The sequence below is a fragment of the Mobula birostris genome, chromosome X (assembly GCF_030028105.1).
Source record: "Mobula birostris isolate sMobBir1 chromosome X, sMobBir1.hap1, whole genome shotgun sequence".
Lineage (NCBI taxonomy): Eukaryota > Metazoa > Chordata > Chondrichthyes > Myliobatiformes > Myliobatidae > Mobula > Mobula birostris.
In genome coordinates, this window is record NC_092402.1 from 1404316 (window position 1) to 1426026 (window position 21711).

The window sequence follows — 21711 nt, forward strand, 5'->3', positions numbered from 1 at the left end:
GGCAATTTCCACAGCAAACAGCCCCAATCTCAACAAGTCCGACAAGGCACGGCAGCACTTCATTCCCACCGAAACCCCAGACACAGTCCGGTCCCCAAAATCCCGGTTATACAGTTTACTGTCCGAAATCCCATTAATACCCACAACCTCAGACCTAGAATCTGGCACCCGAAACCCCAGTTAAACAATCGGGGACCCAAAATCCCCAGTAACAGAGTCCAGTACTCGGAATCCCAGTGATATAGTTTAGTACCCGAAATATATAACCTGGTACCCAAGACCCCAGTGATAGAGTCCAGTACCTGAAACCCCAGTAACCCAGTCCAGTCCTCGAAATCCCAGTGAGACAGTCTGGTACCCGAAACCTCAGTGATAGAGTCGGGTACCCGAAATCCCAATGAGACAGTCTGGTACCCGAAACCCAGTCCCCAAAATCCTAATGAGACAGTCTGGGACCTGAAACCCCAATAACGCAGTCCAGACCCTGGAATCCCAATGAGACAGTCCGGTACCTGAAACCCCTGTGATCGAGTCGAGGACTTGAAATCCCAGCGACAAAATCCAGTATCCGACATCCCATTGATATAACCTGGTCGCTGAAACCCCAGGGATACAGTCCCGGACTTGAAACCCTAGTGATACAATCCAATTTCCGAAATCCCAGTAGGCTCAGAGTGGCCATTACCATTCATTCCGGTACAACAGGGTCACTTCCTCGCAATATTGCCTTGGATTACAATTCAGTCCTCGTTGAGGTCCCGGGAGAAGTCCCCATTCTCTCTAAGACACATTAACTCCTATTAAATCTCTTAAAGCATTGGGAGTCCGTCCTACGACGTCTCTAACCCAGTCCCACACTGCTCCCATCACACACTCACCGCCAATAACAGCCCCGGTCAGAGAGTCGGATTCGAAAAATGGGGTATCTGCAAAGCAGGGGGAATCACATCAAAGTCTGTTCACACACAACGTATCTCAACAGCTGTCATACCTCATCAACCATCACCCTAAATACAAATCACCAAAAACACCCATCACCACCCAACACCCGTCACCCCTACAACACCCATCACCCCCAACTCCCATCACCGTCACACACATACCTCAATACTCATAACCCCAACACCCATCACCCGTTAACATCAACACCCGTCATCCATTAACATCCATCAACACCCGTCACACATTAACATCAACACCCGTCATCCATTAACATCATCACCCGTCATCCACTAACATCATCACCCGTCATCCACTAACATCCATCAACACCCGTCTAACATCCATCAACACCCGTCACACATTAACATCAACACCCATCACACATTAACATCCATCAACACCCGTCACCCATTAACATCAACAAACGTCAGCCATTAACATCCATCATCACCCGTCATCCACTAACATCAACACCCGTCATCCATTAACATCCATCAACACCCGTCACACATTAACATCAACACCCGTCATCTATTAACATCCATCAACACCCGTCAACCATTAACATCCATCAACACCCGTCAACCATTAACATCCATCAACACCCGTCAAACATTAACGTCAACACCCGTCATCCATTAACATCAACGCCCGTCATCCATTAACATCTGTCAACACCCGTCTAACATCCATCAACACCCGTCACCCATTAACATCAACACCCGTCACCCATTAATATCAACACCCGTCATCCGTTAACATCCGTCAACACCCGTCTAACATCCATCAACACCCGTCACACATTAACATCAACACCCGTCATCCATTAATATCAACACCCGTCATCCATTAACATCCGTCAACCATTAACATCAACACCCGTCACCCATTAACATCCATCAACACCCGTCTAACATCCATCAACACCCGTCTAACATTAACATCAACACCCGTCAACCATTAACATCAACACTGATCACCCATTAACATCAACACCCGTCATCCTTTAACATCCATCAACACCCGTCACACATTAACATCCATCAACACCCATCACACATTGACATCCATCAACACCCATCACCCATTAACATCAACAAACGTCACCCATTAACATCTATGAACACCCATCTCCTATTAACATCTATCAACAAACGTCATCCATTAACATTTATCAACACCCATCTCCTATTAACACCCATCAACACCCGTCACCCATCAACAACCATCACCCATAAACATCCATCAACACCCATCATCCATTAACATAAACACCCATTACCCACAAACATGCATCAACACCCGTCACCCATTAACTTCAACACCCATTACGCATCATCACCGATTACATCTATTTACACCTATCTCCTCTGAACAGCCATCAATACCCAGCAGCCTTCAGCTCCCACCATCTCTCGTCGTACTGACATCCCCTCCACTCCCTCCCTCGCACTGTCCTCCCCTCCCCCCCGCCCTCTGCCGCTCTATCTGTTCCTTCCCCCGTCCTGCCCACACCTTCCCGCACTCTCCCACCCTTTCTCCTTCTAAACTCTCCATTCCAACTTCCACCTGAATACATTTCTCAGTCATGACTTTCTCCCCATTCTTCACTCCCCTGTCAGCACTCTCAGTGCCCGGCCCCACTCTCCACCCGCATTCCCACCAGCTTAATCCCCCCTCCCACACAGTCCCCGTCCCCCACCTTCTCCTCCCTCCTTCCATTTCCATCCTCCCCTTCACCAGCTTACACCTCACTCCTCCCTCATCTCCCCGTCCTCACCTTCACCCCCTACCCCACCTTCCACCCTCACTGCCCCATCCCCAACCTCACTCCCTAATCCGACCCTTCCCCTCACTCCTCCGGCCCCCATCCTCCACCCTCACTCCCTTATCCCCACCTTACACCCTCACTCTTACATCCCACTATTATCCTTACTCCCCAATCAACCCTCAGACCCCTGTCCCAACGCAGCCTCGCACTTCCCCAGCCTCACTCCCTTCGACCACAGCCTCCAACCTCATTCCTCCCACCCACACCCTCATTCTCTATCACACCCCCTCCCCACCGTCAGATCCCTCATCCCCACCCTCATTCCCCTCCCCATCTTCACTCTTCCCGTCCCCACCGTCCACCCTCACTCCCCCTCCCCACCATCAGTGCTCGTCCCCACCTTCTATCTTCACTCCCCCTCCCTACCATCAGTCGCCTCGTCCCCACCCTCTATCTTCACTCCCCCTCCCCACCACCAGTCCCCTCGTCCCCACCCTCTATCTTCACTCCCCCTCCCTACCATCAGTCACCTCGCCCCCACTCTCTATCTACACTCCCCCTCCCCACCCCACCCCTCACTCCCCTTTCCCCATCTTCACACTTCCCGTACCCATCGTCCACCCTCACTCCCCCTCCCCAACGTCAGTCCCCTCATCCCCATCCTCATCTTCACTCCCCTCATCCCCACCCTCCCTCCCCTTTCCCCATCTTCATTCTCCCCTTCCCCACCGTCCATCCTCACCCCACCACCCCATCAGTCTACCATCCCCACCCTGACTTCCCTTTCCCCACCCCACCGTCCACCCTTACTCCCCTTCCCCACCATCAGTCCCCTCGTCTCCACCCTGACTCCCCTTTTCGCATCTTCCACTCTTCACTTCCCCACCGTCCACCCTCACTCTCCCCCATTAAGTCTACCATCCCCACCCTGACTCCCTTTCCCCCATCCACACCGTCCACTCTCACTCCCCCTCCGTCAGTCCCCTCATCCCCTCCCTCACCCCCTTCCCCCATCTTCACTCTACCCATCCCTACCGTCCACCGTCAGTCCCCTCGTCCCCACCCTCACTCTCTATCTTCACTCCCCTCCTCACCATCAATCCCTTTGTTTCCACCTTCACTCCCCTTTCCCCATCTTCACTCTTCCTGTCCCCACCGTCCATCCTCACCCCACCACCCCATCAGTCCAACATCCCCACCCTGACTCCCCTTCCCCCATCCCTCACTTTTCCACCCCGCAACTTCACCACGACCTCCCCCATCCCCTCCCTCCCCATCTCCGTCACGCCCCCATCAATACCCTCACTGTTTCCATTCGCCACCGATTCCCGACATCCCCATACTCATTACCCGGTCCCTACCCTCTCGCCCTATCCCCACGCTCCTCCACACACTTCCCCTCATTCCTCCCCCTGCACCCCCCCTCTCTCTCCCCCCCCCCCCCCACCGCCCCATCGCTTCTCGACCCCCGCACTCCCACGCCCCGTCACCGTACCGGGCTGCAGCGCCCACGGGTCATCTGCCAACAGGACGTCCGAGAGCACGATGGGGATGGCCCCGCAGTTGGACTCCACCAGGTCTCCCTGGACCACCACCGACTGGTTGGTGTCCGTCCTCAGAGCGGCTTTCAGCGGGACAATGCCGTTGAAGCTGACCCCGGCCAGACAGCCGGTGAACCCTGGCGTGTTGAAGCGCTGGATCTCCGGGTCCAGAACGCCGACCTCTGTGCGGGGAACCAGCAGCAATTTCAGACCGTCTCGGACACTCACCCCGAAAATAGCCGCCAGTCTCCAAAAACTCCAAAAACTGTATTTAATCGGGAGATAGCGACCCACTCACCGTATGATCCTCCCTCAGTGACACCCCCCCAACCCCCACCGCCCCAATTTTTCAACAAACGTACAAACTCTGCCATAGTTGGATGCATCAGCAAGGGAGATGAGGCTGAGTACAGGGCTACGGTAGGAAACTTTGTCACATGGTGTGAACAGAATTATCTGCAGCTTAATGTGAAAAAGACCAAGGAGCTGGTGGTAGACCTGAGGAGAGCTAAGGTACCGGTGACCCCTGTTTCCATCGAGGGGGTCAGTGTGGACATGGTGGAGGATTACAAATACCTGGGGATACGAATTGACAATAAACTGGACTGGTCAAAGAACACTGAGGCTGTCTACAAGAAGGGTCAGACCCGTCTCTATTTCCTGAGGAGACTGAGGTCCTTTAACATCTGCCGGACGATGCTGAGGATGTTCTACGAGTCTGTGGTGGCCAGTGCGATCATGTTTGCTGTTGTGTGCTGGGGCAGCAGGCTGAGGGTAGCAGACACCAACAGAATCAACAAACTCATTCGTAAAGCCAGTGATGTTGTGGGGATGGAACTGGACTCTCTCACGGTGGTGTCTGAAAAGAGGATGCTGTCCAGGTTGCATGCCATCTTGGACAATGTCTCCCATCCACTGCATAATGGACTGGTTGGGCACAGGAGTATATTCAGCCAGAGACTCATTCCACCGAGATGCAGCACAGAGCGTCATAGGAAGTCATTCCTGCCTGTGGTCATCAAACTTTACAACTCCTCCCTTGGAGGGTCAGACACCCTGAGCCAATAGGCTGGTCCCGGACTTATTTCCTGGCATAATTTACTTTTTACTATTTAACTATTTATGGTTTATTACTATTCATTGATTATGGTGCAACTGTGACAAAAACCAATTTCCCCCAGGATCAATAAAGTATGACTATGACTAAAACTTTTTTTTTCAAATACAATAGACATACAAAAGTTGGGGGAGTTACAATAGTTAGTGGAATCAAATTAAAATAGTGTTATTACCATCTGCAATGCACTAAGTTCCGTGGATATCCCCCGCTGTAGTCGTACGCTCCCTCTCCAACGACATCCTGGCAAGGATATGGCTCAGGAGGAAGGGCAGAGCCCTCGACAGCCCCACGGCCTGCACCCGCGAATGGCCGCCTTGGCCGGCCCCAGGAGCAAGCCCACCAGGATGACCTTCCCCCTGTTCACGACACGGCGCGGAACAGCCCCGAACGGCGCCCCCAGCGGGGCAGAGCCTTTCGTCTCTGGATCCCGATCGAGTCTCCACAGCGGAACCGAGGTAGACCTCCCAGGTAGGGGAGACGCTCGGTGCTCCACGCCAGTGGTCTTGGCTCCTCGGATAGAGCCCACCCACCCCCCCCCGACCCACTAAAAGACCAGTCCACTCTCTCCAGTTGACCCTGGCAGAGGATGCGGCTGAGCAGACCCACGGGGAGTCCCGCATCCTCTGTAGGTCAACAAGTTCGGTGACCACAAGGAGGACAACGCCGTCGTAAACCGGAAGGACTACTCTCATGTCCGGCTCGCTTGGAATCACACCTGTTAACCGCTCCCGAAAGGCTCTAAGCAGACTGCGTACAATTGCCCCGACATGGGGTAGCCCCGACGCACTCGCCTCCCCCACCCCCACCCCCCAAAGCCAAAGGGCAGCAAAGATCCACTGACCCTGATCCGCGGCAGCGTACAACAGCCGGACACGGGTGACAAAATCCGGCCCCACTGCAAAGGCCAGCCGATTCGTGATCCACCCCGATCGACAGAGAGAGAGAAAGGCGACTGGACGGTCAGCCTCGCGGGGCAGATGCATCAGGTCCCGGACGAGGTGGATATCGTTCCGAATGGATCGTCCTGGGACCGGTCTGGGCGGATCGTTTGGGACAGCACGGAGCCCAGGCGATTAGCAAAGATTCGGTGCGCAGGAGACCTGGCGCCCAGTCCCCAGGCGGCAAAGATCTCCCTTCTTCGGCAGCGGGACGGCCGCCGCCCTCCACCAACAGAGGGGTATCTCACCTGTCGCCCAGTCTCCTGGTTGTAAGCAGCACCCACTAGGCCCCGGAAGAATTCCGCAGTCAACCCGCCCAACCCCCGGGGACTTGCCTCCCCGCAGTTGATTCAGGACGCTGGTCAGTTCCTCCAGCGGTAGGGGAGAGTCCGGATCCTCCCACAGAGCACCCTCCACCCCGCCCCCCGGCGTCTCCCCACTTGGCGGGTCCGGCGAGAACAGGGTCGCCTGAAATGAGCGAACTCCACGAGCGATTCTCGGCGGATCAGCGGCGGGGAAGCCATCCTCTACCAGCGGCTCCACAAGTTGCCCGCGCTCGCCCCCTCCGTTTCTCCAGAGGGTAAAAGGAGGGTGAAGCGCGGTCCCGATCTCTTAACGGCTGCACCCCCTGACCGCACGCAAGCACCTCGGGACCCCCCTCGAGCCGAGGTCGCTCGGCGCTTCCTTCTCCCCCCCCCCCCCGGTAGTTCTGCCAAGGAGCCGATCTCCTGAGGTTGGGGTCCGCTGAGACTCCAGGCCTCCAGCCGCTTGTCGCGCGTGTTCCCTGCAAGAGAGTCGGACCTGAGCTTTGCTCTACAGACGTCCCACCAAAGCCTCGGGGAGGGGAAACGCCTTCCTCCCTCCCCTCCAGGAATCCCAGAACAGACGGAGGGAGACCCGGCGTCGGCCATCCTCCGGCGACCGGCTTTTGCCTTGTCAACAGGCAGACCCCGCCCGGGTAATCAAAGGGTTAAGCTCCGCGCACACCAGGCATCCCCTGTACCACCATGGTGAAGTTACAATAGACAATAGGTGCAGGAGTGGGCCATTCGGCCCTTCGAGCCAGCACCGCCATTCACTGTGATCACGGCTGATCATCCACAATCAGTATCCCGTTCCTGCCTTATCCCCATAACCTTTGATTCCGCTATCTTTAAGAGCTCTATCCATCTCTTTCTTGAAAGCATCCAGAGACTTGGCCTCCACAGCCTTTTGGGGCAGAGCATTCCATATATCCACCACTCCCTGGGTGAAAAAGTTTTTCCTCAACTCCGTTCTAAATGGCCTACCCCTAATTCTTAAACTGTGGCCTCTGGTTCTGGACTCACCCGTCAGCGGGAACATGCTTCCTGCCTCCAGCGTGTCCAATTCCTTAATAATCTTATATGTTTCAATAAGATCCCCTCTCAGCCTCCTAAATTCCAGAGTATACAAGCCCAGTCGCTCCAATCTTTCAACATATGACAGTCCCGCCATCCCGGGAATTAACCTGGTGAAGTTAGCGATCGAGCGATCCTTTAGGGCTCTACCGACACGAAGAACTCTTCCACTTTTACCTCCCACTCCCCTCCCCTCCCCTCCCCTCCCCGCACTCTCTGGTGGACCAGAAGTAGAAAGGGGGATTTAGGTGCACTTTGCCAATCTCAATAACGCCCTCAGCTGCAGCCATAGTAGCCAACTTCTCCGCTGTGCTCAGGGGTGCAGGAATACCGCACTGCAGCGCGTTTGTTTTTAAAGTTACCAGTCTGAAAGGTGGTGTCGCTGTTGGAGACCTACGGCTCAGGCGGAGGAACTGGGTCCCGCCGCGTTAAAGCCCCGTGCGGTTGGAAACCGAACCGCCGCCACAATTGCCAATCTTCCGGAGAGCGGTACCGAGAAGAGAGAGGGGGTGGGGGTCGCCTCCAGACGGGCAGGGAGGTGTGTGCGATGACACTCCATCGCTGGCCTTCCCAGTCCGTAATCCGAGCGACAGCCAAGCAGCCGCCGCAAAACTCTCCCCCCCCCCAAAAAAAAATCGGCATAACAGACTTCCTCCGCGAAGAGAACTGCCGCAGTTCTCCGTCAAAAATGAGACACGTCTCTCCTACAGCTTCCCGTCCTCGTCACAGTTCCTCAGGGTTAATTTCCGAAATATATCGACTATTCTCCGGGAGTTCAGACGCCACTCTCCGTCCCCCAGCGTGGTTCTCCCCCAGCCCTGCCCCTTTCACAGTCTCGCTCAGTACCTCCGGGGGAAGGCGAAGAGCTCACCTATCACACGGCCCAGAAACAGGGACTTGGGGGAGTCAAAGTTCTTGTCGCCCCACAGAGAGATTCGTTCCCACATCACCGGTTCCTCGTCCACCTGCAGCGGAGAAACAGCAGCAGAGAGTTCACCCGTCCGAGCATGCGCGAGTGGCTGTGTGTGTGTGTGTGTGTGTGTGAGTGAGAGAGAGAGAGAGAGAGAGAGAGAGTGAGTGTGTGAGAGAGTGTGTGTTTGTGTGTGTGTGTGTGTGTGTGTGTGTGTGTGTGTGTGAGAGAGAGAGAGAGAGAGGGTGTGAGATTGTGTGTGTGTGTGTGTTCCTGTGTGTGTATGTGAGACTGTGTATGTCTGATGTGTGTGAGTGTGAGAAAGCGAGTGTGTGAGAGAGAGAGAGAGTGTGTGTGTGTGTGTGTGTGTTCCTGTGTGTGTATGTGAGACTGTGTGTCTGATGTGTGTGTGAGAAATCGAGTGTGTGTGTGTGAGAGAGCGAGACAGAAAGAGAGAGTGTGTGTGTTTGTGTGTGTGTGTATGTGTGTGTTCCTGTGTGTGTATGTGAGACTGTGTGTGTCTGAGTGTATGTGTGTGTGTGTGAGAGAGAGTGACTGAGTGTGTGTGTGAGAGAGAGATTGTGTGTGTGTGTGTGTGTGTGTGTGTGTTATCGCCAGCACTGCACCGGTCCACCCCGAGACGGGTACCTGTGTGTAGATCTCCCGGTCTTTCCTCGTGATGTTGACCCGGTGAGCTCTGCCGTCCGCCACGTTGTCACGGACCAGGGTCCTGGTGTAGGGGTTGGCGAACGATCCCAGCTGGTAGCGGAGCTCCAGGCTGCCTGTGGAGGGACGCCGGAATCACTCACCGATCTCCCCTCCAGCCCGGGTCCTGGTCACGTCACACCCCAAACCCCCACCCACACCGGGAACTGTCTCCTCAGACTACCTCCACCCCTCAATCGGTCACCTTGCCCGCGCCCCGTCCCGGGAACAGACCACCTCATCCCTCCCATATCTACCCTCTCGGGAACCGGTCAATTTACCTCCTCCCCCCGCCCTGAGAAAATGTCACCTCGAACCCCTCCCCACCCCCAAGGCCGGGAAATCAAGGCGCTTTGGGCAGGACCGAGAAGGAGGGATGGGTCAGCTCGATACGGATTGAGGGGGTGGGGAAGACAGGGTAAAGCGGGGCTGGGGGTGGGGAAGACAACATAACGTGGGGCTGGTGCGTGGGAGGGAGTGGGGAAGACAGAGTAACGCGGGGCTGGGAGGAGGTGGGGAAGACAGGGTTACGCGGGGCTGGGGGTGGGAATGACAGAGTAACGCGAGGCTGGGAGGGGGTGGGGAAGACAAGGTTACGTGGGGCTGGGGTGGGGAAGAGAGGGTAACGCAGAACTGGGAGTGGGAGGGAGTGGGGAAGACAGGGTAACGCGGGGCTGGGAGTGGGGAAGAGAGGGTAACGCGGGGCTGGGGTGGGGAAAAGAGGGTAACGTGGGGCTGGAGGTGAGGAAGAGAGGGTAACGCAGGGCTGGAGGTGGGGAAGAGAGGGTAAGGGGGTGGGGAAGAGAGGGTGTGGGGCTGGGGGTGGGGAAGACAGGGTAACGCGGGGCTGGGGTGGGGAAGACAGGGTAACGCGGGACTGCCGGTGGGAAGGGGGCGGACGAGAGCATCTTCGCCGGACTGTCTCCTCGCACGCACCGTCGTGTTTAATGATAACGGCCATGTAATCTCTGGTGAAGGTGCTGACGTACAGCAGGACGCTCGGCGGCTCGGACGTTTTGAAACTGAACACGATCTCCTCGCTGGTCGAGTTAAACCAGGGAGTGAACGGGAGCATCATGTTGGCGAACTCCCTCACCGCGGTCGTGAACGCCGTTTGGAAGCTGTACCGGATGTAGGTGCCGGGCTCAAAGTATCCGCCGATAACTGCAGGGAGATAAGTTCTCTGTCAGCAGCGATTCCCCCTGACACAGGCGCGGCAACCGGCGGGACCTCGTCCTAACTCGAACAACCGGGCTCTCCTGCCCGGCGCAAGCGCAGAAACCGGCCACTCGGCCCTTCGCCAGGGAGAGCAGCCGGCCATTCGGCCCTCAGGGGCAGCAGCCAGCCGTACGGCCCATTCCCCAGGGCGTCAGCCAGTAACTCGTTCCCTGCGCAGGAACTATAGGCCGGCTATCCCCAGGGCTATCAGCCGGCAGTTCGGCCCTTGGCCAGAGGGACCCAACCAGCCACTCGGCTCCTATCCAGGGGGCGTTAGCCGGCCGTTCAGCCCATGTGGGCCCGCGCCTTTCAACTCGGAGCTTTTCATGAACTCGCCATTTCTGCCTTACAATTATTCTGGGAATGAAGGGAGCGTTTGGCAGCTTTGGGCCTGTACTCACTGGAATTTAGATGGATGCTGGGGATGGTGCGGGGGGTGGGAGCGGGGTGGAATCTCATTGAAACCCACCGAATATTGAAAGGACTGGAAGAGGTGGATGTGGAGAGGATGTTCCTGTGGTGGGGGTATCAAAAACTAGAGAGCACAGCCTCAGAACCGAGGACTGGATTTAGCCAGTGAGTGTGGCGTGTGGCCTAGTGGTTAAGGCGTCGGTCTAGAGATCTGAAGGCCGTGAGTTCGAGCCTCGGCTGAGGCAGCGTGTTGTGTCCTTGAGCAAGGCACTTAACCACACATTGCTCTGCGACGACACCGGTGCCAAGCTGTATAGGTCCTAATGCCCTGTCCTTGGACAACATCGGTGTCGTGGAGAGGGGAGACTTGCAGCATGGGCAACTGCCGGTCTTCCTGCCCTGGAAACCTTCCAAGGCGCAAATCCATGGTCTCATGGGACTAACAGCCACCTATAAGTCAATCTGTGGAATGCTGTGCTACAGACTGCAGTGGATGCCAATTCCTTGGGTATACTTAAGGTGAACGTAGGTCGTTTCCTCACAGGATATGGTGAGAAAGCAGGTGTATGGGGTTGAGTGGGATCCGGGATCAGCCATGATGAAATGGCGGAGCAGACTCGACGGGCTGAATGGCCTAATTCTGCTCCTATGTCTTATGGTCTGATTGCTCCATTGCCGTTTGACGAAGAGAGTCCCAAAAATTCACCACCCTTATCACTGTTTTAACTTTAAGCAGTGATACGAAGTTCCAGATTAAGCTTTTTCCCTGCAACCTGGGTCCAGCTCGATCATGAGGGGTGGGGGCGTAGAGTGGGTGAATTCACTCAGTCCTTGCACCCAGGTTTGGGGACATCAGGAACAAGAGAGAAGAAAGATCTAACAGGAACTCGAGGGGCAACTTGATTTTTTTTTAAAAGTTGTAGATGGAACGAGCGGTCCAAGGTCGAGTTTGCGTTAGGGATAGGAGCGACGCGTAAACACAGACATGAATGGGAGCAAACTGAGCAAATACACAGAAAAAGCAGTAAATATCCAGAACACCAGATGAAGAATCCCTGAAAGTGAGTCCATAGATTGTGGGAACAGTTCAGTGATGGGGTGAGTGAAGCTATCCCCTCCTTCCTGATGGTTGAGGGTTAATAACTGTTCCTGAACCTGGTGGTGTGGGACCTGAGGCTCCTGTACCTCCTTCCTGATGGTTGAGGGGTAATAACTGTTCCTGAACCTGGTGGTGTGGGTCCTGAGGCTTCTGTACCTCCTTCCTGATGGTTGAGGGGGTAATAACTGTTCCTGAACCTGGTGCTGTGGGTCCTGAGGCTCCTGTACCTCCTTCCTGATGGTTGAGGGGTAATAACTGTTCCTGAACCTGGTGGTGTGGGACCTGAGGCTCCTGTACCTCCTTCCTGATGGTTGAGGGGTAATAACTGTTCCTGAACCTGGTGGTGTGGGACCTGAGGCTCCTGCATCTCCTTCCTGATCGTTGAGGGGGCAATAACTGTTCCTGAACCTGGTGGTGCGGGTCCTGAGGCTCCTGTACCTCCTTTCTGATGGTTAAGGGGTAATAACGGTTCCTGAACCTGGTGGTGGGGGTCCTGAGGCTCCTGTACCTCTTTCCTGATGGTTGAAGGGTAATAACTGTTATTGAAAATGGTGGTGTGGGACCTGAGGCACCTGTACCTCCTTCCTGATGGTTGAGGGGTAATAACTGTTCCTGAACCTGGTGGTGTGGGACCTGAGGCTCCTGCACCTCCTTCCTGATGGTTGAGGGGTAATAACTGTTCCTGAACCTGGTGATGTGGGTTCTGAGGCTCCTGTACCTCCTTCCTGATGGTTGAGGGGTAATAACTGTTCCTGAACCTGGTGGTGTGGGTCCTGAGGCTCCTGTACCTCTTTCCTGATGGTTGAGGGGTAATAATTGCTCCTGAACATGGTGGTGTGGGTCCTGAGGCTCCTGTACCTCCTTCCTGATGGTTGAGGGGTAATAAGTGTTCCTGAACCTGGTGCTGTGGGTCCTGAGGCTCCTGTACCTCCTTCCTGATGGTTGAGGGGTAATAACTGTCCCTCAGTCTGGTGCTGTGGGTCCTGAGGCTCCTGTACCTCCTTCCTGATGGTTGAGGGGTAATAACTGTTTCTGAACCTGGTGGTGTGGGTCCTGAGGCTCCTGTACCTCTTTCCTGATTGTTGAGAGGTAATAACTGTCCCTGAACTTGGTGGTGTGGGACCTGAGGCTCCTGTACCTCCTTCCTGATGGCTGAGGGATAATAACTGTTCCTGAACCTGGTGATGTGGGTTCTGAGGCTCCTGTACCTCCTTCCTGATTGTTGAGGGGTAATAACTGTCCCTGAACCTAGTAGTGTGAGTCCTGTACCAGCTTCCTGATGGCATCGGTGAGAAGAGAGAATGCCCCTGGGTGGTGGGGTGATGGGGGTCCCTGATAATGGATGCTGCTTTCTTTAGGGCCACAGACAGCGGAAATCTCGTTGTGTAAAGTGGTCTGAGTCTCTGGAGCTCTTCCACACAGACGGTGAGCAGTGTCCGCACACCAGAAGCAGGGACTGCGCAATTCTTTGGGCAGAAATGCCCAACAGAGGGTGGAGGAATGAAGGGATGTGGGATACGGACGAGGGAGGGGTGCTGATTTTCACCAGCGATAATCTCAGTAAGTACAGCCGAGAGGATCACCGGGGTCCCCCTCTCCGATATTTATGACACTTACCAGAAGCAACATAGACGGGGAGCCCAAAGCATTGTTCAGGATCCCTACTGCCCATCTCACAATCTCTGTAACTCAGCACCACCTGGGAGGTGGTACAGGGGCATCAGGACTAGGACTGTCAGACTGGGTAACAGCTCCTTCCCTCAGGCTGGGAGATTAATGAATTCCCTGTCACCACTGGGGTCTCATCACCACCACCCACCCCACAATCTCTCTGACCCACGACCGTCAGGAAGGAGATACAGGGGCATCAGGACTAGGACTGTCAGACTGGGTAACAGCTCCTTCCCTCAGGCTGGGAGACTAATGAATACCCTGTCACCACCGGGGTCTCATCACTACCACACATCCCACAATCTCTCTGACCCACCACTATCAGGAAGGAGGTACAGGGGCCTCAGGACTAGGACTGTCAGACTGGGTAACAGCTCCTTCCCTCAGGCTGGGAGACTAATGAATACCCTGTCACCGCCGGGGTCTCGTCACCACCACCATTCTCACAATCTCTCTGACCATCAGGAAGGAGATACAGGGCCATCAGGACTAGGACTGCCAGACTGGGTAACAGCTCCTTCCCTCAGGAACCCTGCCAGCGCCGTCACCAAGACAGCGATCTGTTTACTGCTTATTTACAACATGCATTTTGAATTATATGTTATTGATCTGCTGATGGGAATATTTTGGTTTACACGCTGGCGTGTGTTAAGCACATTGCGTGGGCTCACCGTGGACCGGAGGAACTCTGTTCCGTTTGCTTGCAGATGACAGTGAAGTCGACCTTGGGTATCAAATGAGGGGCGAGTGGGACTAGGCAGGATGAGGATTGCGGTCAGAATGGAGTATCTGGGCCGAAGGGCCTCTTTCTGCGCTGGATGACTCTCCCAGTCCAGGAGCAGGTCCCACTGCCTGCCTTTTCCCCGCCGCCCCTGGGTGCTCGGTGGGTTTAGGACGTAGAACGTAGACCAGTACAGCGCAGGAACAGGCCCTTCGGCCCACAATGTTGTGCTGACCCAAATGGTCCACCAAACTAACCCCCTGTGCCGACGCCATGCCCATATCCTTCCACTTCCTTCGCATTAATGTTCCATAAACGGGCCAGATTATCTCCCTCTTCCGCCGCCCTAGGCAGAGCGTTACAACCACCCACCACTCTCCGTGTGAATATGATTCAATTATTCTCCCGGATCCACAGGGAAAGAAAATACTCCCGAAGGTCAACCCCCATCGCCCCTCCCCCAACACCCACCAGTCCTGGAGACTGCCCGCAGCCCTTTCTTGTCCTGAACTGCCCCTCCGGCCCTGGAACCCTTCCCATTTCTCGTCATGAAGAACCCCCACACCCTCTCCCCCATGCTCACAGGCCTCCACCCCCCTCCCACACCCGCTCTCGGGCGGCTACCTTTATTGCAGTAAGGCCCATCGAAGGCGCTGGCGTTGCAGTCACACGTGTACGTGCTGTACCGCTCGACGCAACGCCCTCCGTTCTGGCACAGCATCCCGGGGTCGCTGCACCGCCCCACGCAGCCCGGGTTGGCCCCTTCCGTCTGGTGGGCTTTGGCCTCCAGGTCCAGGATCTCGCCGTTCATCCGCAGCCCCCGCAGGCAACCGAAAAACGCGCTCCGCCGGTACTCGGCCGCCCCTGGAGGTGGAACAGACTCACAAGCTGAGCGTTAACAATGGCACCACGGCTGGCAGCAATCCTGTCTCTTCTCAGAGACGGGGAGGGGGACGGGGATGGGGACGGGGACTGGAACGGGGACTGACAGCAACACGGCGAACAGCACTCCTGTCTCCTCTCAGTGTCGCAGAATCGGGGACGGGGACGGTGTCGGGGACGGGGTCAGGGACGGGGACTGAGACGGTGTCAGGAACTGGGATGGGGACGGGGACTGAGACAGGAACGGACAGCAACACGGCTAACAGCACTCCTTTCTCCTCTCAATGTCACAGAGACAGGGACAGACAGTCCGGTGTCCCGAGCGGGAGGGGAACGTGTCTGGTTACTCAAATGAGAGGGGATATGGAGAATAGGTTGAGGGGAGGTGGTGGACCTCCTTGTGAACCATCTCTGGATCCTCCCCAATGTCAGCACATCTTTTCTTAGATAAGGAGCCCAAAACTGCTCACAATACTCAGGTTGAGACCTCACCAGTGCCTTATAACGCCTCAGCATCACCTCCCTGCTCTTGTGTTCTAGACCTCTTGAAATTAATAGAACATAAAACAGTACAGCCCCTTCAGCCCATAATGTTGTGCTGACCCTTAAACCATACCTCCCATATAACTCCCCCCATCTTAAATCCCTCCATATACCTGTCTAGCAGTCTCTTAAACTTCACTAGTGTATCTGCCTCCACCACTGACTCAGACAGTGCATTCCACACACCAACCACTCTCTGAGTAAAAAACCTTCCTCTAATATCCCCCTTGAACTTCCCACCCCTTACCTTAAAGCCATGTCCTCTTGTATTGAGCAGTGGTGCCCTGGGGAAGAGGCGCTGGCTATCCACTCTATCTATTCCTCTTATTATCTTGTACACCTCTATCATGTCTCCTCTCATCCTCCTTCGCTCCAAAGAGTAAAGCCCTAGCTCCCTTAATCTCTGATCATAATGCATACTCTTTAAACCAGGCAGCATCCTGGTAAATCTCCTCTGTACCCTTTCCAATGCTTCCACAACCTTCCTATAGTGAGGTGACCAGAACTGGACACAGTACTCCAAGTGTGGCCTAACCAGAGTTTTACAGAGCTGCATCATTACATCGCGACTCTTAAACTCTATCCCTCGACTTATGAAAGCTAACACCCCATAAGCTTTCTTAACTACCCTATCCACCTGTGAGGCAACTTTTAGAGGTCTGTGGACATGTACCCCAAGATCCCTCTGCTCCTCCACACTACCAAGTATCCTGCCATTTACTTTGTACTCTGCCTTGGAGTTTGTCCTTCCAAAGTGTACCACCTCACACTTCTCCGGGTTGAACTCCATCTGCCACTTCTCAGCCCACTTCTGCAACCTATCAATGTCTCTGTGCAATCTTTGACAATCCTCTACACTATCTACAACACCACCAACCTTTGTGTCGTCTGCAAACTTGCCAACCCACCCTTCTACCCCCACATCCAGGTCGTTAATAAAAATCACGAAACGTGGAGGTCCCAGAACAGATCATTGTGGGACACCACTAGTCACAATCCTCCAATCCGAATGTACTCCCTCCACCACGGCCTTCTGCAGGCAAGCCAGTTCTGAATCCACCTGGCCAAACTTCCCTGGATCCCATGCCTTCTGACTTTCTGAATAAGCCTACCGTTGCTACCATTGCATATGCCTTCCTCGCCACTGACTCGACCTGCTAGTTAACCTTTAGGTTGTTCTGCAAATGTCCCTTTGCAACTCAGATTTTCACATTTTCTCTCCTGGTTACCGTCTCCGGGGATCCGCGTCCCACGCGATCATTTTTGGGGAACCCGCGTCCCACGCGACCGTCTCCGGGGAACCCGCGTCCCACGCGACCGTCTTGGGGAACCCGCGTCCCACGCGACCGTCTCCGGGGAACCCGCGTCCCACGCGACCGTCTTTGGGGAACTCGCGTCTCACGCGACCGCCTCCGGGGCACCAGAGTCCCACGGGAACGTCTCCGGGGCACCCGCGTCCCAGGATCAAGCCCCGGTCACCCGCCGGTTGCCGGGGTGTGGCCGCAGCAAGTCTGAAAACTCACCCACGTAAAGCGGCCGGTCGAGCCTGAGGGAAACGTAGCTCTGCGGCGGGGCCTCCAACACCCGCCACGGCAGCTCGTCGAGCCGCAAGCGGGCAAACTTCACGTTGATCTCCGCCTCCACGTAGTGCCAGGTGTCGTCGTTGAGCGGGACCATGGCCTCGACCTGCAGCTCCTGGGGCCCGTCACCCACGTTGAAGGTGAACGCGATTACCTTCTCGGCTGAAAACCAACGGGTTGGGGTGTGCAGGGTGGGAATGTAGGTCAGGCATCAGCTCCCAAACCGCCTCACCGTTCCGCTTCCCTCCCCCGCCCTGCCTCTCACCGACACCCTTCCCAAACCTCCTGCCGTCTTCCAGCCCAGCCCGATTTCAGCCCCCCACACACCCCGTCTCCTCCCGTCGCCTCCCCTTTGACTTCGACCTCCTCTGGTCCATCCCCTGACACTTCACCTCTCTCCGCACCCCACGTCCCCAATCCCCTTCTCCCACCCACCTCCCCTGACCAACGCCCCCCCCCGACTCATTGTGCCCTGCTTCCCGCCCACCCTCCCCCTTCCCACCTCAGCCGGTTCCCCGATTCCCTGACCACACAGGGCTCACATTTCAGTTCCAGCCGGATGAAGTCCCGGTATCCGGAATTCGCCAGGAAGACTCCGTAGCTGGAGGTGGTTTTGAAGTAAAGGGAGATGTCAGCGCTGGGTCCGGGGTTGAAGGGCGGGAACACCATGTAATTTCCCTCGATGAACGTGGCCCCATTCCAAGACCCTCCTGCGGGGAAAGTGCGGGTTAAGTCGGAAAAATCCACCGAGGCCACGGTCTCTCCTTCCCGCCCCGGGATCCTGTCATCCTACCCTGGGGCGCGCTCACACAATCTACCTCTCCCCAGATGCGGCCACGGGATCTAACTCACCTTGGGGTCAGTTACGTCTTCTACCCCTTCCTGGAATCTGGTGCTGTTCCCTCTGAGGCTGAAAATGCCCAAATCCACCCGCAACCTCGTGGAACCAGATTCACTGGGTGTTAAGAAATTTGGGTGGCAGCAGCTCGCTGTAAAACACAATAACCGCCGATGTTCGGCCGGTGGGGTCCGGTGTCCCAGCTACCGGGAGTCCAATGACCACCCTTCCAGAAGCCCATGAGAGATGGGGGCAGAATTAGGCCATTCGGCCCTTCACGTCTTCTCCGTCATGGCTGATTTACTATCCCTCTCAACCTTCTCCTGCCTTCTACCCGTAACCTTTGACACCCTGACTAATCAAGAACCTATCAGCCTCTACATCAGATATATCCAAACGACTTGTCCCCCACCAGTCGCCTGCGGCAATAAATTCCACAGATCACCACCTTCTTATTTAACAAGTTCCTCCTCAAATCTGTTCTAAAGAGATGACCCTTTATTCTGAGGCTGTGCCCTCCGGCTGTAAACTCCCTCACTACAGGAAACATCCTCTCTGCATCCACTCTATCTGTGTCCTCTGAAAATAGACTCACCCACTATAGGAAACATTCTCTCCACATGCCCTCTACCTGTGTCCTCTGGTCCTAGACTCCCCCACTATAGGAGACGTCCTCTCTGCATCCACTCTATCTGTGCCCTCTGGTCCTAGACTCCCCCACTATAGGAAACATCCTCTCCACATCCACTCTATCTGTGTCCTCTGGTCCTAGACTCCCCCACTATAGGAAACATCCTCTCCACATCCACTCTATTTGTATCCTCTGGTCCTAGACTCCCCCACTATAGGAAACATCCTCTCCACATCCACTCTATCTAGGCCTTTCAATATTCGATGGGTTTCAATGAGGTCTCTCCTCATCCTTCTAAATTCCAGTGAGTCCAGGCCCAGAGTCATCAAACGTTCCTCATACATTAACCAATGTCGGCATAACCTTTCTAAGCCATATTGGACCCTGGTCAGACCCCACTTGGAGTACTGTGCTCAGTTCTGGTCGCTTCACTACAGGAAGGATGTGGAAAGTATAGAAAGGGTGCCGAGGAGATTTACAGGGATGTTGGCTGGATTGGGGAGCATGCCTTATGAGAATAGGTTGAGTGAACCCAGCCTTTTCTCCTTGGAGCGACGGAGGATGAGAGGTGACCTGATAGAGGTGTACAAGATGATGAGAGGCATTGATCGTGAGGCTATTTCCCAGGGCTGAAATGGCTAGCACGAGAGGGCACAGGTTTAAGGTGCTTGGAATTAGATACAGAGGAGATGACAAGGGGCAATTTATTTTTACGCGGAGAGTGTTGAGTGCGTGGAATGGGCTGTCAGCAGTGGTGGTGGAGGCAGAAACGACAGGGCCCTTTAAGAGACTCCTGGATGGAAACATGGAACTTAGGAAAATAGAGGGCTATGGGAAGCCTGGGTAGTTCTCAGGTAAGGACATGTTCGGCACAGCTGTGTGGGCCAAAGGACCTGTATTGTGCTGTAGGTTTTCTATGTTTCTATCATAAAGGGTCCAAAACTACTCACAATACTCCAAATGCAGTCTGACCAATGCCTTATAAAGCCTTGGCATTACATCCTTGCTTTTAGAGTCCAGTCCTCTCAAAATAAACTCTATCATTACATTTGCTTTCCTCACTATTGACTGAATCTGCAAATTAACCCTCAGGGGAATCCCTGCACTCCAATATCCCTTTGCACGGCGGATTTCTGAGTTTGCTCCCCAGTCAGAAAATAATTGATTGCATCTTCCAGGCTCAGAGAACTCGGCCCTCACCCTGCCTTGTGCAGCTGGATCCTGGACTTCCTGTCAGATCGCCGGCAGGTGGTAAGAGTGGGCTCCCTCACCTCTGCCCCTCTGACCCTCAACACAGGACTGTGTCCCTCAGGGCTGTGTCCTAAGCCCCCTCCTTTACTCCCTGTATATCCAATGACTGTGTTGCCACCCACAGCTCAAATCTGCTAATTAAATTTGCTGATGTCTTGTCTCCCTCTCTCTTCACCATTTACACCTCCGACTTCAACTACTGCACAGAGTCTTGTCATCTTCAGAAGTTTTCTGATGACTCTGCCATAGTTGGATGCATCAGCAAGGGAGATGAGGTTGAGTACGGGGCTACGGTAGGAAACTTTGTCACATGGTGTGAGCAGAATTATCTGCAGCTTAATGTGAAAAAGACTAAGGAGCTGGTGGTAGACCTGAGGAGAGCTAAGGTACTGGTGACCCCTGTTTCCATCCAGGGGGTCAGTGTGGACATGGTGGAGGATTACAAATACCTGGGGATATGAATTGACAATAAACTGGACTGGTCAAAGAACACTGAGGCGGTCTACAAGAAGGGTCAGAGCCGTCTCTATTTCCTGAGGAGACTGAGGTCCTTTAACATCTGCCGGATGATGCTGAGGATGTTCTACGAGTCTGTGGTGGCCGGTGCTATCATGTTTGCTGTTGTGTGCTGGGGCAGCAGGCTGAGGGTAGCAGACACCAACAGAATCAACAAACTCATTCTTAAGGCCAGTGATGCTGTGGGGATGGAACTGGACTCTCTCACGGTGGTGTCTGAAAAGAGGATGCTGTCTAAGTTGCATGCCATCTTGGACAATGTCTCCCATCCACTACATAATGTACTGGTTGGGCACAGGAGTACATTCAGCCAGAGACTCATTCCATAGAACCATAGAAACTACAGCACAGAAACAGGCCCTTTAGCCCTTCTTGGCTGTGCCGAACCATTTTCTGCCTAGTCCCACTGACCTGCACACGGACCATATCCCTCCATACACCTCCCATCCATGTATCTGTCCAATTTATTCTTAAATGTTAAAAAAGAACCCGCATTTACCACCTTGTCTGGCAGCTCACTCCATACTCCCACCACTCTCTGTGTGAAGAAGCCCCCCCTAATGTTCCCTTTAAACTCCCCCCCCCACCCTTAACCCATGTCTTCTGTTTTTTTTCTCCCCTTGCCTCAGTGGAAAAAGCCTGCTTGCATTCACTCTATCTATACCCATCATAATTTTATATACCCCTATCAAATCTCCCCTCATTCTTCTACGCTCCAGGGAATAAAGTCCTAACCTATTCAACCTTTCTCTGTAACTGAGTTTCTCAAGTCCCGGCAACATCCTTGTAAACCTTCTCTGCACTCTTTCAACCTTATTTATATCCTTCCTGTAATTTGGTGACCAAAACTGAACACAATACTCCAGATTCGGCCTCACCAATGCCTTATACAACCTCATCATAACATTCCAGCTCTTATACTCAATACTTCGATTAATAAAGGCCAATGTACCAAAGGCTCTCTTTACGACCCTATCTACCTGTGACGACACTTTTAGGGAATTTTGTATCAGTATTCCCAGATCCCTCTGTTCCACTGCACAC

At 54.5% G+C, this 21711-nt stretch overlaps 2 protein-coding genes across 2 annotated transcripts in view; both read right to left on the reverse strand.

The window, feature by feature from the left end:
• Positions 1-575, reverse strand: part of psmc3ip (PSMC3 interacting protein) — a 53051-nt gene extending 52476 nt beyond the window's left edge. The window contains exon 1 of the mRNA XM_072249618.1: positions 513-575. Within this exon, the coding sequence (XP_072105719.1) occupies positions 513-575 (63 nt within the window). The remainder of the gene's footprint in view (positions 1-512) is intronic.
• A 205-nt stretch (positions 576-780) lies between these two features.
• Positions 781-21711, reverse strand: part of cntnap1 (contactin associated protein 1) — a 108260-nt gene continuing 87329 nt past the window's right edge. Inside the window, exons 16-23 of the mRNA XM_072249619.1 lie at positions 17974-18141; positions 17375-17593; positions 15051-15290; positions 10243-10470; positions 9250-9383; positions 8563-8656; positions 4209-4436; positions 781-926 (exon numbers count right to left, since the gene is read on the reverse strand). Of these exons, the coding sequence (XP_072105720.1) occupies positions 781-926; positions 4209-4436; positions 8563-8656; positions 9250-9383; positions 10243-10470; positions 15051-15290; positions 17375-17593; positions 17974-18141 (1457 nt within the window). The remainder of the gene's footprint in view (positions 927-4208; positions 4437-8562; positions 8657-9249; positions 9384-10242; positions 10471-15050; positions 15291-17374; positions 17594-17973; positions 18142-21711) is intronic.